This window comes from Phlebotomus argentipes, unplaced genomic scaffold (genome assembly GCF_947086385.1).
Source record: "Phlebotomus argentipes unplaced genomic scaffold, Phlebotomus argentipes genome assembly scaffold_18, whole genome shotgun sequence".
In the NCBI taxonomy this organism is placed as follows: Eukaryota; Metazoa; Arthropoda; class Insecta; order Diptera; family Psychodidae; genus Phlebotomus; species Phlebotomus argentipes.
The window spans coordinates 15,027,153-15,047,070 of record NW_026776177.1 but is presented as its reverse complement, the minus strand read 5'-3'; the positions used below and the strand labels follow the sequence as shown (position 1 = coordinate 15,047,070).

At 44.3% G+C, this 19,918-nt stretch overlaps 3 protein-coding genes across 5 annotated transcripts; 1 reads left to right on the top strand and 2 right to left on the bottom strand.

The window, feature by feature from the left end:
* Positions 1–128: 128 nt before the first annotated feature.
* LOC132260210 (DNA repair protein RAD51 homolog 4-like) lies at positions 129–1,032 on the top strand. The gene has a single exon (XM_059758189.1). It carries the CDS (start codon positions 161–163, stop codon positions 1,016–1,018), a length of 858 nt encoding a protein of 285 aa, XP_059614172.1. The 5' UTR covers positions 129–160; the 3' UTR covers positions 1,019–1,032.
* On the bottom strand, positions 1,031–6,849 carry LOC132260209 (nuclear hormone receptor FTZ-F1 beta). Of its 2 annotated transcripts, none has more exons than XM_059758186.1 (7): positions 6,282–6,849; positions 3,811–5,150; positions 3,205–3,647; positions 2,992–3,141; positions 2,824–2,926; positions 2,607–2,761; positions 1,031–2,544 (listed from the first exon to the last, which is right to left on the bottom strand). In XM_059758186.1, the coding sequence occupies exons 2-7, from the start codon at positions 5,030–5,032 to the stop codon at positions 2,461–2,463; spliced, it is 2,157 nt and encodes a 718-aa protein (XP_059614169.1). In that variant the 5' UTR covers positions 5,033–5,150; positions 6,282–6,849; the 3' UTR covers positions 1,031–2,460. The 2 variants fall into 2 exon arrangements, with proteins under 2 accessions (XP_059614169.1, XP_059614170.1); XM_059758187.1 differs by lacking the exon at positions 6,282–6,849 and adding an exon at positions 5,605–5,652.
* Positions 6,850–7,008: 159 nt separating this feature from the next.
* LOC132259678 (protein outspread) lies at positions 7,009–19,875 on the bottom strand. 2 transcript variants are annotated; one of them, XM_059757408.1, is made up of 11 exons: positions 19,006–19,873; positions 17,993–18,076; positions 14,159–14,224; positions 13,420–13,669; positions 9,397–13,358; positions 9,202–9,336; positions 8,693–8,835; positions 8,476–8,628; positions 8,320–8,386; positions 7,836–7,944; positions 7,009–7,724 (listed from the first exon to the last, which is right to left on the bottom strand). In XM_059757408.1, exons 1-11 carry the CDS (start codon positions 19,117–19,119, stop codon positions 7,453–7,455), a joined length of 5,355 nt encoding a protein of 1,784 aa, XP_059613391.1. In that variant the 5' UTR covers positions 19,120–19,873; the 3' UTR covers positions 7,009–7,452. The 2 variants fall into 2 exon arrangements, with proteins under 2 accessions (XP_059613391.1, XP_059613392.1); XM_059757409.1 differs by lacking the exon at positions 7,836–7,944 and having other exon boundaries at positions 7,610–7,724; positions 19,006–19,875.
* Between the last annotated feature and the right edge of the window lie 43 nt (positions 19,876–19,918).

Below are 19,918 nucleotides of genomic sequence, written 5' to 3'. Positions count from 1 at the left end.
TGGAGTGCCCACGAGATGCAGAGTGAAGTTGGCTGCTGAAGAGAAACCCTTTAATTGTGGTGTTTTGACAAGACGCGCCAAAAAAATAATGGACTTGAGCACTCAAAGTCCTCTTTCGCATTACTTGCTAACATCGGAGTCGATTGAATTACTTACTGTGATGGGAATAAACACAGTGAGGGCTTTCCTGGAGACGCAAGTGGAAGATCTCTGCGCCACGACTGAGCTTGGCGTGGAGACAATCCGCCGGATCAGAAAGGATTTTGAGAGACTTCTTGAGGTACGGGTAAGTCAAGTGCAGCATCAATCGACTGGGATCACCAGTTTGGATGACTTCCTGGGAGGAGGATTGCGAGTGGGTCACATCTATGAGATTTGCGGAAGAATTGGCACCGGAAAGAGCAAGTTCTGCCACACGATAGCCTTAAAATTGGCACAACAGGGCATTGGCTGCCTGTACGTGGATATGAATGGAGATCTTGTGCCGGCATTAATGAGGAAACTTCTAGTGGACATGGGAGAGCCTCCGGAGGAACTTCAGAGAATTCTCAGCCTGATCCGTATAGACAAAGTGTGGAACTTGAGCGATCTAAAACCAATGCTGAAGTTTATCGCTTCTAACAAGGAGGCGTTGGACGCATTTGGGCTACTCATTATGGATTCCCTGGCGATTCTTCACGTGGTGAGATTCGACAAGAAAAAGGAGAAGTTCAGTGAGAACGTGACAATGATAAGGGAATGCTACAAACTGTTACACGAAATCGCAAAGATTGGCAATTTCACTGTGATTCTCACAAATCTCCTCATTTCTCATGAAGATGATTCAAAGATTACTCCGGGATCGTTCAATATCGGCCTGCAATTGAACGAAATCATCCCTTTTTTACCATTCACACGACTCAGGATTGATGCCACCGACGAGAAGTCTTCCAGGAGAGAAATCTCCGTCCTTACATCAAATCATCTCGACATGAACGCGAAGGTTTCCCTGCAGTTAACACATAAAGGCTTCATATAACAAAATATAGACTTTGTATATAATAAAATGTTCTTTATTTCTAGTCTGTAAGTCATCTCATGAATGCAATTTCACTCCATCAATTAAAATTACTGTATAATAATTGCTCATATTTTTCCTATCACTCTAATACTGAGCTTTTTTAAGTGATTCTTCATGAGTTCGGAAGGCTCTCAATCTTGTAGTCTTTCGCAACTTGGCTGAATTTTCTCTGTCAAGAAGTGAATATCTTCTCTTAAAATAAGACGGACAACCCCAAATTTCTTTTAGCATTGCAAGGATTGTAATGAAAATAATAAAAAATACACTCTCCTCATCTCTGTTAAAGTATGTCTAACGTTATTTTGTATATAATTGTAAAAATATAAAATTTCTCATTATAGCAGCCTTTCTTATCAATTAACTTCCATGCAGGCGGGCATTTCGACTGGAGTTCTGTTTACAGGAATTGCAATCAAAGCACAATCTTGGTCCCCACAATCCAACTTCCAGCGCCAAAATGTCTTCCACCTGCATAGACCTTAACCGTCATTAAATAATTGCAGAAAATGTTGAAGCACAAAAAGAATCTTATCCATAATTATGATAACCTTAAAGGAAAACGACATAACACTCAAAATTTACCCTAAACATGAAAAAGTGTGCTTTATATTTAAGAGTGAAAATATATCATTCCATGCTCTTCATTCCTTCCTTCCTTCCTCTTTAATTAATAGATCACAGATCTGTTCCCAGAAAATGGGAAAATGCAGCTCAAGATTTGATTTTCAGATGTCGTCACAATCTATGATTAGGATAAAATGAAATTATAATGTTAATGTTAGTAATTAAATTACCCTTCAACGTAGCTTTGCCAATTGAACTGATAAATTTCCCTCCTTTTTCCCTCCAATGACATATTTCTCATGAATCCTTTCTCTCTCGCACAAAAGTGACCTTCCGAAATAAATAATTATAGCAAAAAATACACATCTTCAACATTGAAATCAACGAGAAAAATTCTCTGTGATGCAAAAATTACACACCCTCAAAAGGATTTGTCTCATTAAAGGCACATTCTTTACGTCATTGGTGTCCTTAAGAAAAATATATGTTTATCCAATTCTTTACATACTAAAAGTTCGTATAAAAATACTTGACTTTTGCATCCCCTTTCTCTCAAAAATATATATATATAATAATTACGTCTCACTGATATATCTTCGCACTTTTTTGCTTAATTGTCCTAATTAATTCTTTTAGAAAAATAATAAACTAACCATTCAATGTAGAGAAATAAGACATTACATTCCTACAATCTTACTTAAATTCCTCATATCAACTGTACCACAAGTCACACACTGGATTTTGTGTCATTTTTAATGTCAGGAATTGCAAAACAAACTATTTTCATCCCTGTACTATTTTATAGTACAATTGCCGTCGCCACAGGGAACAGTGTGTCAATGTTCACCTCTCAGGAGCTCCATAAGCAGATCAAATTCGTCTCCTTCCTTTGACTTGATCGTCAGCATCTCTTTACCGACCTGCAAATCGACAGACAACCAGCATAAATTGTTAGAAACTAATGAAGAAAGGCCTCAAATACCTGGCAAGTTCGTTGCAACTCAGGAATTCGCAGAAGCAACTCTCCGAATTTGGCAGGTGATTCTGGATAGTGAGCCAAAGTGTAAGCTTGAAGTGCCTGCAAAGCCTTCTCCTGACTTGTGCGCACCTTTTCTGGTTCCTTCAACTCCGAAGTGTCTGCAAAACATTTATTATTGATATGAGAATTGTCATTTGCAGAAAATCATGAGGCTTATTACCTGATTGAAGCAATACAATTACTTTCATCGCAACATATTCATAGCGATCGACGCGAAGGCGTCTCAAGTGATCAGTCAAATTGAGCATTCTCTCCACACAAGCCTTGAAACAATAAAATAATATCATTAAATTTTGCGCAAATCAACAACATTGCATTGCTAACTCACTTGCAATCCACTAGATCGCGACTGAGCCAATGTTATAGACTTTCCCTGGGATATTCGAATCTCTCCGGGTGTGGAAATGGATCGGAAGCAGCAGGAGAAGAGCAGAAGTTCACACCACGAGTTAATCAGGAGACAAATTTGATCGTCAATCTGAAAAATTTATCAATCAATCGTCTCGAATGCTGGCCAGTGGCAAATCTAAGAGATTCTCACCGAGATGGTCTTGAAGAGCGGTAAACTCTTGCACCACTTGACAATCTTGTAGAGCCGATGATCGGCAATATTGCACAGATTTGCGATTAAGTCTGGATTGGAATTGTCCCCTTGCGATAGTCCAGCGCTGGCCAGCAGAGGATTCGTTGCCTGTGTCCCATTCGTCACCGGCGGCGCCGGTTGGTTGAGTCTCAGCAGCTCCGATTCGTTGTACTGCCAGAGATGCTCAACATCCATAATCTCCTGGAGAAGCGTCGGAATGCGTGGCTTGGAGCCGCCCGCACTCTCGCCCACCTCAACCTTCATCGGCGGCACAGTCATGCGATAGTTCTGATGGCATCCCGACGACTCTGACATCACAGAGGGCGACAGCATTGATCCAGGCAACGTGAATGAGCACTGATACGTCGATCTACCTCCGCGGGTTCTGTCCTCACGAATTGCTGAAAAAAAATAATCAAAGATTCAATTTCACAATTCCACGGTCTTTCACACCCATTTTTGGTCATCACCTTGAAAGTCATATCGAGGCATTATCATTTTACAACTTATCACGCGCATAAGTAAATAGTCTTATCACATTTTTCAATGTACGCAAATTCCTACCTTCGAGCTTCATCCCACGTTGAAGGCACTTCTCAAAGCGGCATGCCGGACACTTTTTCCTCGTGGCAATGGTCACCGGACACGCAGATCCTCGGACGCAAACGTAGTTCTTCCTATTCTGGACGGTTCTCTTGAAGAATCCTTTGCACGACTCGCATGAGAAGATGCCATAGTGGAAGCCCGAGATCTTGTCTCCGCAAATCGGGCACGGGCTGTTGATGAGCTGTTGTCTGGAGATGCCCGCCGACGGCAGAGCCTCTCCCTCGAGCGCTGCCGAGTCGTCAAAGCACGCCCTTGCGGCGGGAGACTCCGCATCCACTGGATACACTGTAGGCCTGTACAGGACGCTGTGGTGCAGAGGAGAGCCATTTATGGCGCCGTACATGCTGTGGCGTCCCTGAATTGGGGAGTGCGTGGGGCTGAACTCCGAACTGTACGAGTAGCAGCTGCTGTGCGAGGCATCGCTGTTGTTCCGGCTCAGCGAGGGTGTGTAAATGTTGTGGCGGGACGTGAGCGGCGACTGACTCGGCGAGCTGTGCGTGTAGACGGAGTGGATTGCAGAGTCTGGGCTCGGATTGGCTGGCAGGAGAGTTGTCTTGGAGCGCACAAGTAGTGGCGCCTGCACGGATGAATTGTACTCCGGCATGTTGGACTCCACTTTCAAGTTCACCACGTCGTTCTGCATGAAGTGCTTTCCGGTGGCATCCACTGGGACGTTGCTCGACTCACTGGAGGCCTTAGCTATCAGGGAAATCGCCTCATCTGTCACTTTCTCTTCCTTCGCATCCATATCGCGCTGCTCCACCTTTATCACCGGATCGCCGAACGTCGCGGCAATCGCGGTCCCATTGCTCGCCACATTGTCCACATCCATAACGTCTTCATGTTCAGACAACTCACCCTCCCATGACATGGGCCGCGGAGCGGTTTTGGCAGCCGTTCCGTCGCCCTTCGTCCTCATGTTCACCTTGGCGCTCTCCTCGATCGTCAGCAGTTCACTGTCCGACTCATCGGACTCCTCCATTTTCGGCACGGAGATCCTAATGCTGCCGCTGCCGCCGTAGAAGTGATTCGGCGTCGTGGCGCGAGCTGCAAGAGCCCCTCCAGATCCGTTACCCTGCACTGTGGCCTCAATGGCAGGCGTCTGCATTCCACCCTGATCGCAATTGATGTTGGTCACACTGATGTTGGACCCTTTTCCGCACTCTCCGGCACTTGCCATTGCTCAGAAATTGTCCAGTTTCTCCAGGATGTTGCGAAGGATTTCTCAAGTATTTCCAGTTTTACACAAATCACTCTGTCTCTTCCTCAGTTGACTTTTCATCTTCTTCCGCGCTCCGCTGGAAATAAAGGGGAAATATAATTGCCAAAAGTGTCAAATGAATCATCGTATATTCTATAATGTACATTAATATGTCGCATTGAAGACAATAATAAATGGCTAAATCGCTCTCATTAATAGAAAGTCAAAGCTCATGAAAATATGCCTTGTTTTACCGCCAATTGTTCCCCTCTCGGGATTTTGGGTAGCTTCTGACCAGCCAGATTGGCTATAGCCCAAATAACTATTATGGTTATTGTCATTGTCTAATAGGGTACACATGAAATCCCCTCCAATTGTCCTGTAAGGAGCAAACGGAGCACTCAGAGTCGAGTACCAATGAACACATGAAATACCGTCATCACGTGACCACATGAACGACCTTCAGATATGTAAAATCTATACGCAACGACCTTGCATGTGCGTCATATTTACAATCACTTTTTCAATGGGTGCGACAGAGACACCGCGACCATTGTTTATTCGGCGACGACACAGCCGCTCGTCTCGCTCTGGCGCAGGGGATTGGCCAGAAGAACGGGACGATGTCTCACACAAAAGTAGGAAGCGAAAAATCCACACACACGGGAAAAGCAGCTGAATATTCTCTCCTTCTGCTCGCTTTTCCCTATCTGCGCAGAAAGCTTCCTGCCCGGCTTTCCGGGAAATGGGCACACCGTGGGGCCCTCGCGGCCGCTGCGCTGAGGCCGTGCAATCCGGTAAAAGAGTTGACGCATTTTTACCGTTATGCCTCATTTCGACACACGCGCGCCCTCTCTCGCTCCTACGTGGCTCTGGTGGGCTTTGGGCGGCTCTCCGGTGGGGCTCCTGCGGCCGCTCCCGGCGAAAGAATGGCCAGGCATGTGATTTTTTGCGCGAAACATGGCGGCAAAGGGATTGGCAAGAGTTGTGCAATCGCGCGCCTGCAGTGCTTGAAAAAAATGCGCAAACTGGGCGACGGCGAATTGAGGTGGACTCGAGGAGACGGGTTGGAGGTGAGAGAACGAGTTTGGCACACCTTTATGCCGTTGCGAAGTGGCGAGAGAGAGAAAAAAGTGAGCTCGGTATTTTGGCTCCGGCGGGTGTATTTTTGCACCTCAGGTGGGCCACGAGAGCCCCACACGCCCGCGAGGGAGGGGAAAACTCTCACCTTGGCACATTGCAACGTGGATGGCGAGGTGTAATGCGTTTTTACACGCCAGCGACGTCTTTACACTGTGGCGAGAAGGGGCCTCAAGTTTATTGACACTGCTATATACACTATTTTATCCGAGGAACAGGTATGAAGGTACAAGAAAATCCATCATCGCTCAAGCCAACTCATCAGTGGCCGTCTCACTTGCACTCGCGCACCGCCTTATGGCTGTCTCACACTGCACAGCACCACATCGATGCCAATACTTCGACACCACTATTTTCAGCCCTTTTCCCACCCTTCGCGAACACCTGCACCGCCACCTCGAGCACCAAAAGCAGCCCCCTGGGTGGTACTTTGCACTGTGACACGTTTTAGCGCCGCAGCATGGCGATTTTCCCGGGAAAAAGCAAAATAACTCGCTCACGCTCACCGTGGATAAGGAAAATGACAATGAAGTGTGTGATGTTTTCATTGGATTCGATATGGGGCTGCGGTCAGTCGGGCCGCCGTTGCCAACGGCGTGAAGTTGGCAGTGCAACTCCGAAACCACTCAAATGTATTTTGCGCCGAGGAACAATTGAAGAGTTTGAAAAGTCAGTTTGAAAAAGTTTTTAAGATATTTTAAATCTTCAAGATCATGTCCATTCAAACAAATGGACAGAACTTCAGAATAAGCAGGATTTCTATGCTTTTTACCTGAAGACGACGAATAATTCGGGAAAACCAAGGAAACAGAGAATTCAATTCAAGAGAAAAACGTTTTTATTACAAAAAGGAACGACTAAGTAAATGATTTTATACAAATGTTTTCGTTTTATATGTAAATGTCAAATAAAAACCATCCCTTAACAATAACACTGGGGTTTAGGCTTATGTAGAAGTGTACAATTAAATTACTGTAGTAAGGCTAGTTTGATTTGCAATATTAAAATAAATACAGTGAGGATTTTTTATGTCTCTTATAATCATTTTGTGAAAGATGACAAATGTACAATGCCGATTGACTTATTAATAGCTGGTTTTTCTTTTGCTTTTCGTAGTAATTATTAGTTAATAAAAACAGGTAGTTTTGGCCACAATTGTATTGTCTCGGGGAAAGAAAAAAAAACCTTTCATAGCACCTTCTTTTTAGCGGGAGGGATAAGTTTGAGTTAGAGATGTGAATTGCATGTGGGAGATACTGCTAGATTTCTAATTCAAATCTCCTCAGGACATGTTCAGCGTCCCTCTCATTTAAGGGAGGAGGCGAACAGAGAGGATTTGCCCCGGAGCCCGTTGCTCCGGTCGCCCTTCGGCCGTCGTCCACCTCACCCTTGTATTTTGACGATAAATCTCTGAGATTCCGGCTCAGTCGAAGGCTCAGGTTGCTCGTGGAAATCACCTTTGTCTTCATCCTCTCCAGCGGTATCAGTGTCGCCGATGATCCGTGCCCAATCATTGGAGACAGCTTTATGCCTGCGCGCGATCAAGAGTGGCAATTAGAGTCAGATTTGTTAGTCAATAATCACGACAAATGGCATGCCAAAAGTGGTGAAAAATAAGAAAATCATTTCAATAAAACGATACCTTCATTCAACTTCAATCTGGGATGTGTTTCTTTTGCTTTTTGCATTACCGTGTTCTCATTAACACCTGTCTGTTTAGCATAATTCGGTACTGCGCTTTCACCTTCATGCTATTAGTGAACAAAAACATTATGAATGCCTTGTAAAAGTGCCTATACGTCTCTTCTCATGAGATTCACAGGGAGTTTCACACAAATTGCCAGCACTGCTTGACCAATAATCAAGATTTAGAGGCACTCTTGCATTAGTAATTACAATTGTCAGCTCAGAATTATTGAGTTCATAGAAGCAATACATAAGCAATTTCATATGAGACACCCTGTAGTCAAAAAAAACAGTCTCAGAGTTAATCTCTCATGTAAATGAACACTGTAATATTAATGACGAGTGGGATATATTTTATCACACACAAGAGAGAGAAAAAAAAAACATACTGCAAAATCTCACTATAGATTGATCAAGATCACGAGCTAAATGTGACTCACATTTTTGGACTCCTCAAGTTTCCTTTCATCTTTCATTGAAAGCAAGTGAGATTCCATTTGGCAATCCCTTAAAGACAGAGAGAAATATGTACATTTAGTCCATTTGGTACGTGCAACTGGCGAGTGCAATTATTGATTCATTTTAATTTTATTAACCTCGATTTGAGTTGTTGAACTTGCTGCTGGGAGGCGAGCAACTGTCGTGTTAAATGTTGGATTTTTTCCTCCAGTGATGCCGTTTCCACGCACTTCATTGAGAATTTTTCCGAGAGCGACAGAATCTCTTGTCGCACCTCCTCAAGTTCCTGCCTGAAAACACCACCCAGAGATATTCGTTAGGGATTCCCCCTTGCATGCCTTGTCATCCACTCACTCTTTTTCCTTGTGCTCCATCGCCATGGAATTGTAGCCACCCTTCTGGAATTGCTTCATGAAGTCCTGCTTGAATCGGGCAATTTCCCGCTGCACCTCACTCTGATGTGCCTTGCGCATCGCATCCAGAGCGGCCAATGTTGCCTGCAAGTGGAACATCAAAGATCACTCATCCACCTTGATTGTGGGGCCGATAATTCAATTAACAGCACTTCACTTGCTGCAATTTACGCTCAATTCGACTCAACATTTCCATTTTAGGCGGCCGTGAGGCTATTTTGGACGAGCTTTGGCAATAATTAGAATAAAATTGATAGATTGAACATAAACTAATTTCAGAGCCGGAAATACACATAAAGTCTCGTCAGATGACCGAGTCTGTTCGAACAGATGTGCTTTTATTGGATTAGCAAGTAAATTGTAAAATAATCAGTCGATTGTGTGAATTATTTTCCCATAAACATTTACATATTTATCAGAATGAGTGCGATTAATTAACTGGTATCTCACCTGTGTCTCCTCAGCCAGCGCCTGTTCCTTCTCGCAAAGCACTTGCTGCAGCTCTTGTTGGTGTTTCTTCTCCAGCTCACTGATGATCCGCCTGTGGGAGGACTCCATGGCCACCAGACCCTTCTCGCACAGCGCCTTCGAGAGAGAAGATCACGTCAAAAGACTACTCAAGATCAACATTTGTCGCCTACTCACTCTCAACTGCTCAATCTCCGACTGGTAGCGCTTCCTCAGACTGTCCTCCTCCTCACCCTCATTGACCACCTTGAGATGCTTCTCCAGCTGGAACAGGTGACTCTTCTCACTCTCATACTCCTCCTGCGGACTCCGGCTGTCCACCACATCACTCGCATGCGGGCAGTCTACCTTCTTCGCTCTGTACGTGTGACTGATGTCATTTAGCTTCTCCGTCATCTCCATCAGCTCCGACTTCCTGGCCTCTCGCTTGCAATTCAGCTCATTCAACTGCTGAATGATTTTCATATTCTCACTCCTGTAATTCTCATTCAGCTGCTGCTCATCCTCCAGCTTCTGCTTCAGCACTTCCACAGTGTAGCTGTAGCTTTGGCATATATCATTGATACTGTCCTCGTGCTGCTTTCCCAAGCTGCTCAGCTTCTCTCGCGTCTCCTCGCACTCCACGCACGCTAGCGGATCAGACTCCGTCGAGACACTCTTCACCTCCACCTCAGTCATTGTTGATGCGTGTCTCGGCGGAACTTCCTCAGCCTGCCGCTGATGTCTGCCAAGGAACTTCCAGTCAGCCTCCAGAGCGAGATCAGTGACATTGAATTTCAAACCTTCGGCGAGTTGACAGAACAGATCCTCATACTTGGCCACATCCACAGATTTTAAGGGTGTCAGAGTGTCTTTCGTGGGAATCATGTCATCACTTGGAGGCTCAGTAAATTCCCCACTAAGCACACTTATCCTGGCATCGATGATCGCTCGATGGGCACAAATGTCTGCCAACTGGAAAAGCAGCTTTCGGCCATCTGGGGATGGAGATTTTCTCTCCAGCTCCCCTTTTTGCATTCTTTCGAGAGCCTCCTCGTGCTTTGCCATCAATTCCGTCAGAGTCGAATCCACTTCTCCCCTGAGAAAGACACCCACGGTGTCGGCAAAGTGCTCGAAGCACTTCACGTCCGAGAGAGCGATGGTAAGACTCCTGGCAGGTGTCATCATCTGCCGATACTGTTTCACGCAATTCCTAAACACCTGGGAAACCTCCGCCCGAATTAATTCGCTATTGACGATCATTTGGGCGTGTTGCCAAGCCTCTTGGCTGGCCTCATTAATAGCCTTGTTGCTGGAAATACTGTTCAGTGTCTCCACGGCCAGGCCAACAGCCAATTTTTCCATGGCCTGCAGCCGGAAATCCCCTAAAACCCCCTGGAGATCTCCTCTCTGCCTCCTGAGATCCTCAATCACGGCACCAGGCAGAGTGATCCTCACCGCGCACTCACCATCATTCCCACAGCGACTGCCCGTGAGCAGAAGCCGACGACAGAGAACATTGGTGAGAACATCTGTACAGCAATCGCCCAGCGACGCCACAGACGTTTCCCCGTCCAGCTTCTTCCTGAGAGCCGCCATCAGTCTAACGGTCTCCACAACCTCTGCATAGATGAGGTGTTCGTCGCAGCTGGAGGGAGTTTCTGCTCGACTGATGGCATTGTGCAGCTTGCCAAAGAGTACACTCTCGAATGCAACACGCTCCGCTAGGAGTTTCATGTTTTCTTCATGCGTCAGTTGGCTGTTCGCCCTGAGATGTTGCCTCTGGCTGAGGAGTTGCGAGAGCTTCCCACGCAATTCCATTTCCATATCCTCCACCAACTTCTTCATCCTTTCGCCCTCCCACGAAGAATTGGAGTCGCCCAGGCAATTTTCACAAGCGCTCCTCAGCACATCCAGAGTGTCCTGGAGGGATTTCTCCATACTCCTTTTAAAGTATGTTTCCGGGGAATCTTGCAGAAGTTTCAAACTCTGTTCCACGTGAGACAGAGCCAAGACAACAGTCTCTTCAAGCCACTTGAGGCGATCTACAGAGTGTTCAGACAGTTTTCTATTATTCCTAGCCATAGAAGTGTCCTTAGGTTTACCCCGGAGATTATTCACTCGCCTCTCCAATGAATTCAATCGGAGAATCTGTTCTACAGGCTTCACAGAATTCACATCATCATCGAGACTCTTTCTCCTCATCTTTACAACACTTCGACCTTTGGGCTCCTGCACACTTGCTTCTCCCACTTCTATCTTATCAATCTTCATCTCCAACTCTGTCAACTTCTCCTCAAACTCCTTAGGAATCGAGAATGCTTCTTTGCCCTTCAGCGACAACGACCGACGTTTCTCCGTCTTGGCAATCTTTTGCTTCAGCACGCGGTTCTGACGATCAGCCGAAAGGTACTTGAACGTGAGATCCTGAATCCGAGCTGCCATCATTGTGAGCTGAGAATGTTTGTCCCTCTTCACCTGCTCAATGTCATTCTGAAGAGTGGCGTAGCTGATCTCCAAGGAGTCAAATTGATTTTGAGACTCCTTCAGCTCCCTCTTCATTAGCCTGATTTCATTGACGGCTTTCTCAAAGCGCTGCTTCAGCTCTCTGTACTCATCCGCGAGAGTGTCCCTCTCCACGGCGTAGGGATCAATTTCATTGAGATTCGTGAGATCACTCAGAGAGTCCACGCGCTTCATCTTATACCTATTGAGACTGCACAAACTCGACGCTCCAGAATTCTCAATATCCTGCAGTTTCTTGTAGAGATTATCATTCTCCTCGATGCCTCGGCTCAGTCGATCCTCCAGAACATTAATCATCTGTTTGTAGTTCTCAATCTCACCCTTTTGTTGTTCAAACAACGCGTCAGCTTGTATCGTTTTCTCCTTCAGTTCAACAGCCAGACTATCTCGAGCATCTTCAGCCTCCTTTATTCGTGTCGACAGCTCAGATTCCGTCTTGTCCAGCGTCCTCAGCAACTCTGTCATCCTCGTTTCACGCTCTTCCGCCTCCTCGCGCATCATCCAGAGATCCTTCTCCACAGTCACAAGTCGACTCCGCAAAATACTGCTAATCTCCATGTCATCATCCACAGAACTACTGATAATGGCATCATCGAACCTGATACTGTCCATCGTGCTTCGCCTCGAGCTGGGTGGGGACGAGAGACTCCGCTTGTTGAAGCGCCCCGCCCGCGAACTGGACCGCGAATTCGTGCGCTCTTTGGTTTCAATCACCGGCGATGACGGTGACATGGGAGACACAAAGCCAAAACTGTCTGGATGACGACCCTCTGAAGCTGTTCCGTACTCCTCGTCAGACGAATAGTTGATCTTGGATGGACTTCCCGAAGATTTGCTAGTCGCCTGACCCTTAAATGTTTGCAGGAGGTTCTTGTTGAGCGCAAAGATGCGATTTTTGTCTTTATATCGCTGTTGAGTCTTCATGAGATCCTTCTCAATTTCACTCTTGAGATCATCGCTCTTGTTAGTCAACAAAATGTCCTTCTCCAGACTCGTATTCTCAATCAATTCATAGGTGTTTCTTGTGGTGGGTTTCTCAGTCGCTTTGCTCGTGATGCCTGCCACCATTCGCAGTAATTTAATCCAGTCATTCCTCACACTATCCGCCATAGCAGACAACGTGATCTGGTTCTTCTCCCACGTGGTGAGCTGGAAGGCGTAGTTTCTGGACACAGACACAGGAATCACTTCCGTGAGACTATTGACATCGATCACACCGTCCAGAACGCCCTTGGCTTCTGCATTGGGATCACGATGGAAGAAGAGTGCAGCTCCGCGAAGAGTGAACCAGTGTTTAGTCCACTCTCGACTCTTATTGTCCAGCTTCATGAGCCACCCTTTCTTGTCGTGCATCAGACTCTCCGACATGAAATTGGCCGTGGTCTCCGAGTCCAGATTACACCCATCGGGATCACCGCGCTCATGATTGGACGTCCTTCTGGGCTTATCTATCATATCCACACCCTGACCGCTGCCCTTCACAATCGCCGACACTATTGCCGGAGCGTTGGATGATATGGGCAGCGATGTGGGACGACTGGAGGACTTGCTGAAGTACTCCTCAATGCTGTTACTTCCCAAGCTAGGCGCTTTCTCCTCCCGTTGATTCTCCACGTCCGGCAGTGAGAAGCGAGCTGTTAACAATTGGGGCCATCGTAAAGATTCTATATCTTGTTTTTGAAGTTACACACTCACCCTTATCTTGATTGCCGTACATTCCGCCGCCTGATAACTTGGTGGTCCTCTTGGTGCGCACCTTAATCTTGGGAAATGCCGCCAAGACATTGAACCACCAGTTTGACTCCTCCGAGCACGTCCCCTTCACGAAGGTCACCTTGTCGGGACACCGGATGGCCAGGGAGAACAGATGCCCGGTGATCTCTTCCGCCCACGTAACCTCCACCACCGTCGACATGTCGACGCACGCCTGAGGAATGGTTTCCGGCTGTCGGCAGAAGGGTGAGAAGAACATAAATTTCATTGAATCATGCTTCGATCGATGTGATCTACATATATCGCAATTGATAGTGTGACTTCTGTGTTAATTGATAAAAATTGATACATTTTGCACAGCTCAATTCGTAGTAACCCTAATTCAATACAAACAACATTGTGTGGAATTTCTAGCATTAATTGATCCACACACCATAGCGTGTGCTCGCGCCGAGGCACTTGATCTGGTGTGTTGTGGCAAAAAAGTGTCCCAGAATTCATAATTGCTATTGAGGAGTGAAGTGAGAAAAAAGGGGAGCAATCAATGATCAATTCGTGATATTTATTGGAAAAATTTTTCTGCATCTTATATATTGACCTGTGAGAAGCACTCTGTACATTTATGAAAAATGATCAATCAAATATCACTCGATAGTGATCAAGTCGTGCACTATCTGATCTGTCGATCATGATCTCTTTGAGAACATTAATAGAAACTTACATGTTCATCGACGGAATATGTTAAATCCCCATCGTCGTACAGCACAAACCATCTACGCTGCCACCTCTGGAAAAGTAATAATTAATTTATTGCACACACACATTTTATCATCTCTCTCACTCTCTGGTGCATTTATGCCCAGCAGATCTCGAGACTGGCTCTCTTCGCCCAGTAATTCATTAATTAATGGATTCATGCATAAAGTGCTGCCTTGTGTATTCGCGTTGCATTAAAAAATTATTTGAGCTCATATTCTTTTATTTCTAAAATATGATCATATATTTACAATTGCAGAGAGTTGAACAAATAGGTCAACAATAGCGATTCAAAATTCAATTCACACTTTCAAGGTAACGGAACATAGTACAAAGTTTGAAAAAATTTACATACTGTGCTTCGGAGATACACTCGTAAGCATTAAACGACAATAATAATTGGACAACATAGCATGTGAGAAATATTTATGTATGCAATACATAAAATAGGAAATCAAATTGTGTCTCTCCTGGTGTTTTTCTCTCTGTCACAATTTTTATGACAAGAGTCAAAAATTTATATTTCAACTAGGGGTCACATACTGAGAATACTTAATGAGTCTACCAAACTGATGAACTCCCAAGGCTTTCTCATTGCACAACGTGTGCTTGTACACTCTCGTGGGCCCGCGAAGAAAACAGCCGCGCAAAGCAGCAGAAGAGATAGAGAGAAACCAAAAAATCACCCAAAAGACCTACGAAAGGAGAAAGACTTGCACAAACTACTGAATATTCATGCGAGTGCCTCGAATGGTGAAATCAATATTAATCAATAGAACATTTTGAGAAATATTGCAAAAGTCGTTAAAATTTTTAGAGAGAGAGAGGATCTCACACACCACAGGCAACATCGCTTCCCAAAGGTCTCTTTACAATCTCACATAAATGGGAAAACAAACGGAGAATTTACGGATGTGTGGCATATGAGAGTCATTTAACTTTGAATGCTGGAAATAATTAATTTTACCTCTACAGTTTAATTAGAATTCGCAAGATAATAGCGTAGAATCATATGTCTTCACACTTGCCTGACTTATGCGCGTATGCTTTCCGCAAGCCATACACTTCGATGTGTAGTAGCAAATCTGATTATCTCGATTATGTCTGATTTATTAGGGGAGAGTGGCGCTACTTGCAACAGGTGTTTCAATCAGCAAGGGTGATACTCAGATCTCTTTGCAGTTGGATTGCAAAAGATCGATTCAAGTAGGCGGCAAAGGAATGAGCTTCGCTTCATGAACTACAAAGTATTTTTGATAAAATTCCCAAATATTCGTAGACTCGCAATCACACGTTGAATGAATTCCTCCACGTGCAGTTGGTAATTTGGCCTTTCTATTCAAAACCCTTGATATGAATGTGAAGGTATGCTTTGAGAGCACAGATAATTGCTAAAAAATGTATGCATTTCTTTTAGAGCTCTTATGTATATCTAAAAATAAAGTGAGCTCACCTATTTAATGCTCATATTATTTAAAATATATTCATGACATTCAATTCAGCAGAAAGTGCAATTTATGTTTATTAACGTCTCTAATCTATCACACATGTTGGGTAAAAATTCAAGAAAAAAAAAATTTACACAATAGCTTATTCATATAGCTACTGAACTGTGTACACTGAAATTGGCGTATTTAATATTTTATATCTTTACTGCTGATAGTAAAATTTGCAGAATTTTATTTGCACCATGCAATCGGCAAGATAAAAAACACTGTGTTCAATTTTATGTCAATTTGAGAGTGAAACAAGGGAACGCTTTCACCATTTTCTCTAACTACCATTTAATTAAATGCTTTATTGCCTGACAATTATTCAAAATATAATATATACTTGAAGAAATTATGACGAGACAGTGAAATTGATTTCAAAGACCGCTGCTATTATGCCCTTTTGCGTTCACTTCTCTTTGGGAATTTCCTTGATGCAGACCTCTAAGCTGCATTGCGCGAACTTTCATTGAAATTTTGTGCACCGCACAGGTTGAATTATTGCTCATTTTACCTTGATCTCAACTTGCATTGTGAATAGTTTATTATACCGTCAAGTGCAATATTCCCACTCAGGATATAACTTCCTCAGGAATGTCATAATCCGAACAACTGGCCGTAAAGTCTCAAATGGCAAGTGTGTTAGATAAACAATTAATATTTGCATGACCTTTCCCGCATAAATTATTTATCAGCGATATCGCGTCTGTTCACAAAATGTCAGTCATTTCACACGTGTATTGAAAATATTGTGCTGAGATGGCAGAAAAGGATTTCAGTTGCCAAGAATTCTGCAAATCTCGTGCTTCCACATGAGTCACTTTCGGGGAAAAAGAAGTGAATCTATTTGCGGGTTGTCCCATTTTGCATGATGCCAAAATAAATCCCTCAGACGAATTTGACACAGAAGACAAAACCCTTGATACGAAATTGTCTGTCTAGGAATTTCACCGCCAGAGAGGTGGAGTGAAGTTTTGTCGATACTCCCAAGTCATAAAATGCACTTCAAAGCACCACCAAAATGCGCCTTATCAGCAAGATAATAAAATCGGCTACAAAGTCTCAAAGTAGAGGCTGATACAGCCAACGGAATGCCAAAATTGAATACACACTATAAAACTTTGGTCATTAATGTTTCGCCACAATATTTTGGTAAGTTTTATTGCATTCTTCGAAATATATGGAATTCTACCACACATTTTTCTCTCTGTTCATTTAATTAAGAAAAAAAAAACTCTAACCTCCTTGTTAAAATGCCTTCATTACAATAGAAAAGCACACACTCGTTTTGCACTTGTTGAGTGAAGAACTAGAGCAATTTTTATGTTAAGACACATCTCACTCAGTGCTTTCGCATAGCATATAAGTATAAATCAAGTTCATCCAACAGCCTCACTGTCTGTCAGATCGAATATTTCAGTGAAATAATTAGCTGAAAAATGGGATGCGAGGAAAAAATACACATTCAACTCTCTGGCTTCGATTGAGAAATATAAGAAAAACAAAACGCAACGTTCACGGTGAAAACTCGTGCAGATTTCTAAAAATTCCACCTCTACGCACCGCGACCAGTAGCTTTTTCGCAGAAATATTGGGTGCTTTTTGCCACATCCATCATGAGGACATTCAACTTTCCTTTGATCGTTGTTATTGTTTTGGCATTGCTCGCAAATTGCCACTGCTCAATTTCTTCTCATTACTAATTATCAACAGACCTTTTTCACGTGTGTGTCTTATTGGCCACAAAATGCGCTCACATGTAAAACAACTTTATTTCCTTATAAGGCTCTTTCCTCTCTTACAACTCCACACTGCATAATAGCTTTTCCGTTCGGCATCGCACCAAATGTTTTCTCATAGGCAAAGCCTGCAGCTCAACGAGAGTTCGCCTTAAGGAATGACAAATTCAAGGAATTGCTCAGAATTTTATATAATACAATACACAAAATATGCGCAGCCACTGCAAAAAGGGCTTCTTGAGAAGTAATTACATTCACCGAAGCCCCTCAAGTGTGTACAGTGTGTTTCGACAATGAGAAACCCTTGGGGCGATACTCTATCGTGAAAATCTCTTGAGCACTATCTCAGAGTGGTTTACGTGAAAAAATTCCTCAAATATTTGTTCCAAAAGATACGCAATTTGTATCTCTTTTGTCGAGACAACACACAAGCAGCCAGAAGAGGCGCAGATAAAAAAGAACGGGTGGAGAGAAGGAGGCAAGAAACGGCGTGTGTAATTAGTTTTATCATTTCGACAATGATAGATATATTTAGGCGATACGAGAGACCATTGAGACATGTCTTCTTACCTTCGTTCTGTACAGTGGGTTTGTGATAAAATCCCAGTCAGGTGCAACAAACAAATAGCCGCATTTCGTGACTTTCCTCGTAGACTGAAAAAGAGATGGAATAATAAATGTTAAAAAAGCACCACATCAACAATATAATGATAATTTGAGCAATTGGAGTCTCTTTTGTTGCTCCTTTTGCTCGCCCCTCAATGTCTCTCTTTCTGCGCCCGTGTCTTTATTACATGTTTTCACGGGCGGATTGGCAATTTCTTGAACTTGACGAATTTAATTGATTGCTTTCTACTATATTAATTTAATTTTTGCCCACACCACGATCTTCACAGTGATCGAGTATGCGCGCGCGAGAAGCACTCGCGTAGAGAGTCCATCCGTGCCAAAGGAAAGTGTTGAGTACACACAATTGTACATAATGTACCATCATTTTCAACTATATACCTCCTCTCTAATATGCACATTAGATCTCCGTAGTCATGATAAAATACTCTACGCGCTCCGACTTTCCTACCTTCGTTTTCTACAGCGGAATCTATTAGCTGCGAAACGGTACTATTGCAGTTATTAAATTGTTAATCAGAGGCAAATTTTCACAAGCACAGTCCAAAAATTGTGATTTCTCTTTTACAATCCTCACTTTGGCGGTTCCAAAAGTTCGATTGGAGATTTATGCAAAAGAATCGACCCTCCCACCCACACGCTCCGCCCACAATTCGCAATTAATAAACTATTATTGAATCGAGAGTCATTCATTCAGATTAAACGATAACTGCGCTCTGATTCTGAGGATGTGTAAACAAATCAATTTAATTCTATCAGTGGGAATCGTGCTAATCACGTGAGTTTCTTATGCCGAGATGCCCGTAAGCCGAATTCCCGCAGTCTCTTTGATCGCTCTGGCGATCAGCGATATGGATATCAAGTGGCGATCGGAGGCTGCATTTTCTACGTGTCGTAAACAAGCAGTGGCTCCAACACAGAGCCAGAAGAGCGCGATCGGATAGCCAAACACTTACGCGATTACATTCCAATGCTGCCAGACTGTGCTCCTCTCGTTGGCGGAAGCAGTGGCTGCACTTGCTCACGTTGAAGATGTTGGCCGAGAATTTCCTGCACTCACTGCGACTCATGATCGCGGGATGCTGGATCCTTCCCGCGGGACGCTCAGAGCCTCACTGGGGCTCGCCACACGGCATCTGGAGGGGCTCGGGCGTGTGACACGGAGGCGGGCCTGGAGGACTGCACTGTGTGTCTATTTATTTTCGTGTCTCACTCATTTAACTATTTCTGTACCCGAAAAGCGGAGAAGCGAGTGCACACAGGCTGTGGGATGCAAAACACGATCGCGCGCGCGGGGGGACACTTGGGGATCTCTGGGCGTCGAGTATTCTGCCTTTTGCCCCCACCTAAACACTCTTGCACCACAAGATTCACTCAATTCCACCCCAAATGGACACTATTTGGCCTCTTGGGCACATTTGCCAGTGGGAAAAGTGGAGATATTTCGAGGTGTTCACATCACTTGGCTCTGCTGACATTTCCAATTTGCCTCCAATTGCATACCAGCTGCACTGGGAGCTGGCGAGAAATTGTGAAGAGGCCCACACTCGCGCTATTTACAATAATTACAAAACAGTCTCGCGATGAAGCCACACAATTCCCATACACTCTATTTACAATCGGACAAGTATTTTGAAATTGGACTGAGAAATTTCACGAGTAGTCGCACTACGAGCCAGGCACTACGAAAGCAACCAATCGACTGCCTCCTCCAGCGATTCAAGTCGAGCGCCCATGCAAAGCCACGGCGGCATTCCCACCCTGTCCACACTTCGCCGCGGACCTTTCGCACGACACTCCCAACAGGTTCGTCTGCGAAAGCTTCCAATTAGATGTGCTCGAATTACTATTCATATTGGAAATATGGAA

What these genes read in the sequence shown, in the direction of transcription:
- LOC132259678 (XM_059757408.1), bottom strand. Translation starts at nt 19,119, where the DNA reads ATGAGTCGCAGTGAGTGCAGGAAATTCTCGGCCAACATCTTCAACGTG. An exon ending in CATATTCCGTCGATGAACAT is followed by an intron (nt 13,670 to 14,158) that starts GTAAGTTTCTAT and finishes TTCTGCCGACAG; the next exon opens with CCGGAAACCATTCCTCAGGC. An exon ending in GTACGGCAATCAAGATAAGG is followed by an intron (nt 13,359 to 13,419) that starts GTGAGTGTGTAA and finishes AATTGTTAACAG; the next exon opens with CTCGCTTCTCACTGCCGGAC.
- LOC132260209 (XM_059758186.1), bottom strand. Translation starts at nt 5,032, where the DNA reads ATGGCAAGTGCCGGAGAGTGCGGAAAAGGGTCCAACATCAGTGTGACC. An exon ending in CGCTCTTCAAGACCATCTCG is followed by an intron (nt 3,142 to 3,204) that starts GTGAGAATCTCT and finishes TAAATTTTTCAG; the next exon opens with ATTGACGATCAAATTTGTCT. An exon ending in CGCGATCTAGTGGATTGCAA is followed by an intron (nt 2,927 to 2,991) that starts GTGAGTTAGCAA and finishes TATTGTTTCAAG; the next exon opens with GCTTGTGTGGAGAGAATGCT.
- LOC132260210 (XM_059758189.1), top strand. Translation starts at nt 161, where the DNA reads ATGGGAATAAACACAGTGAGGGCTTTCCTGGAGACGCAAGTGGAAGAT.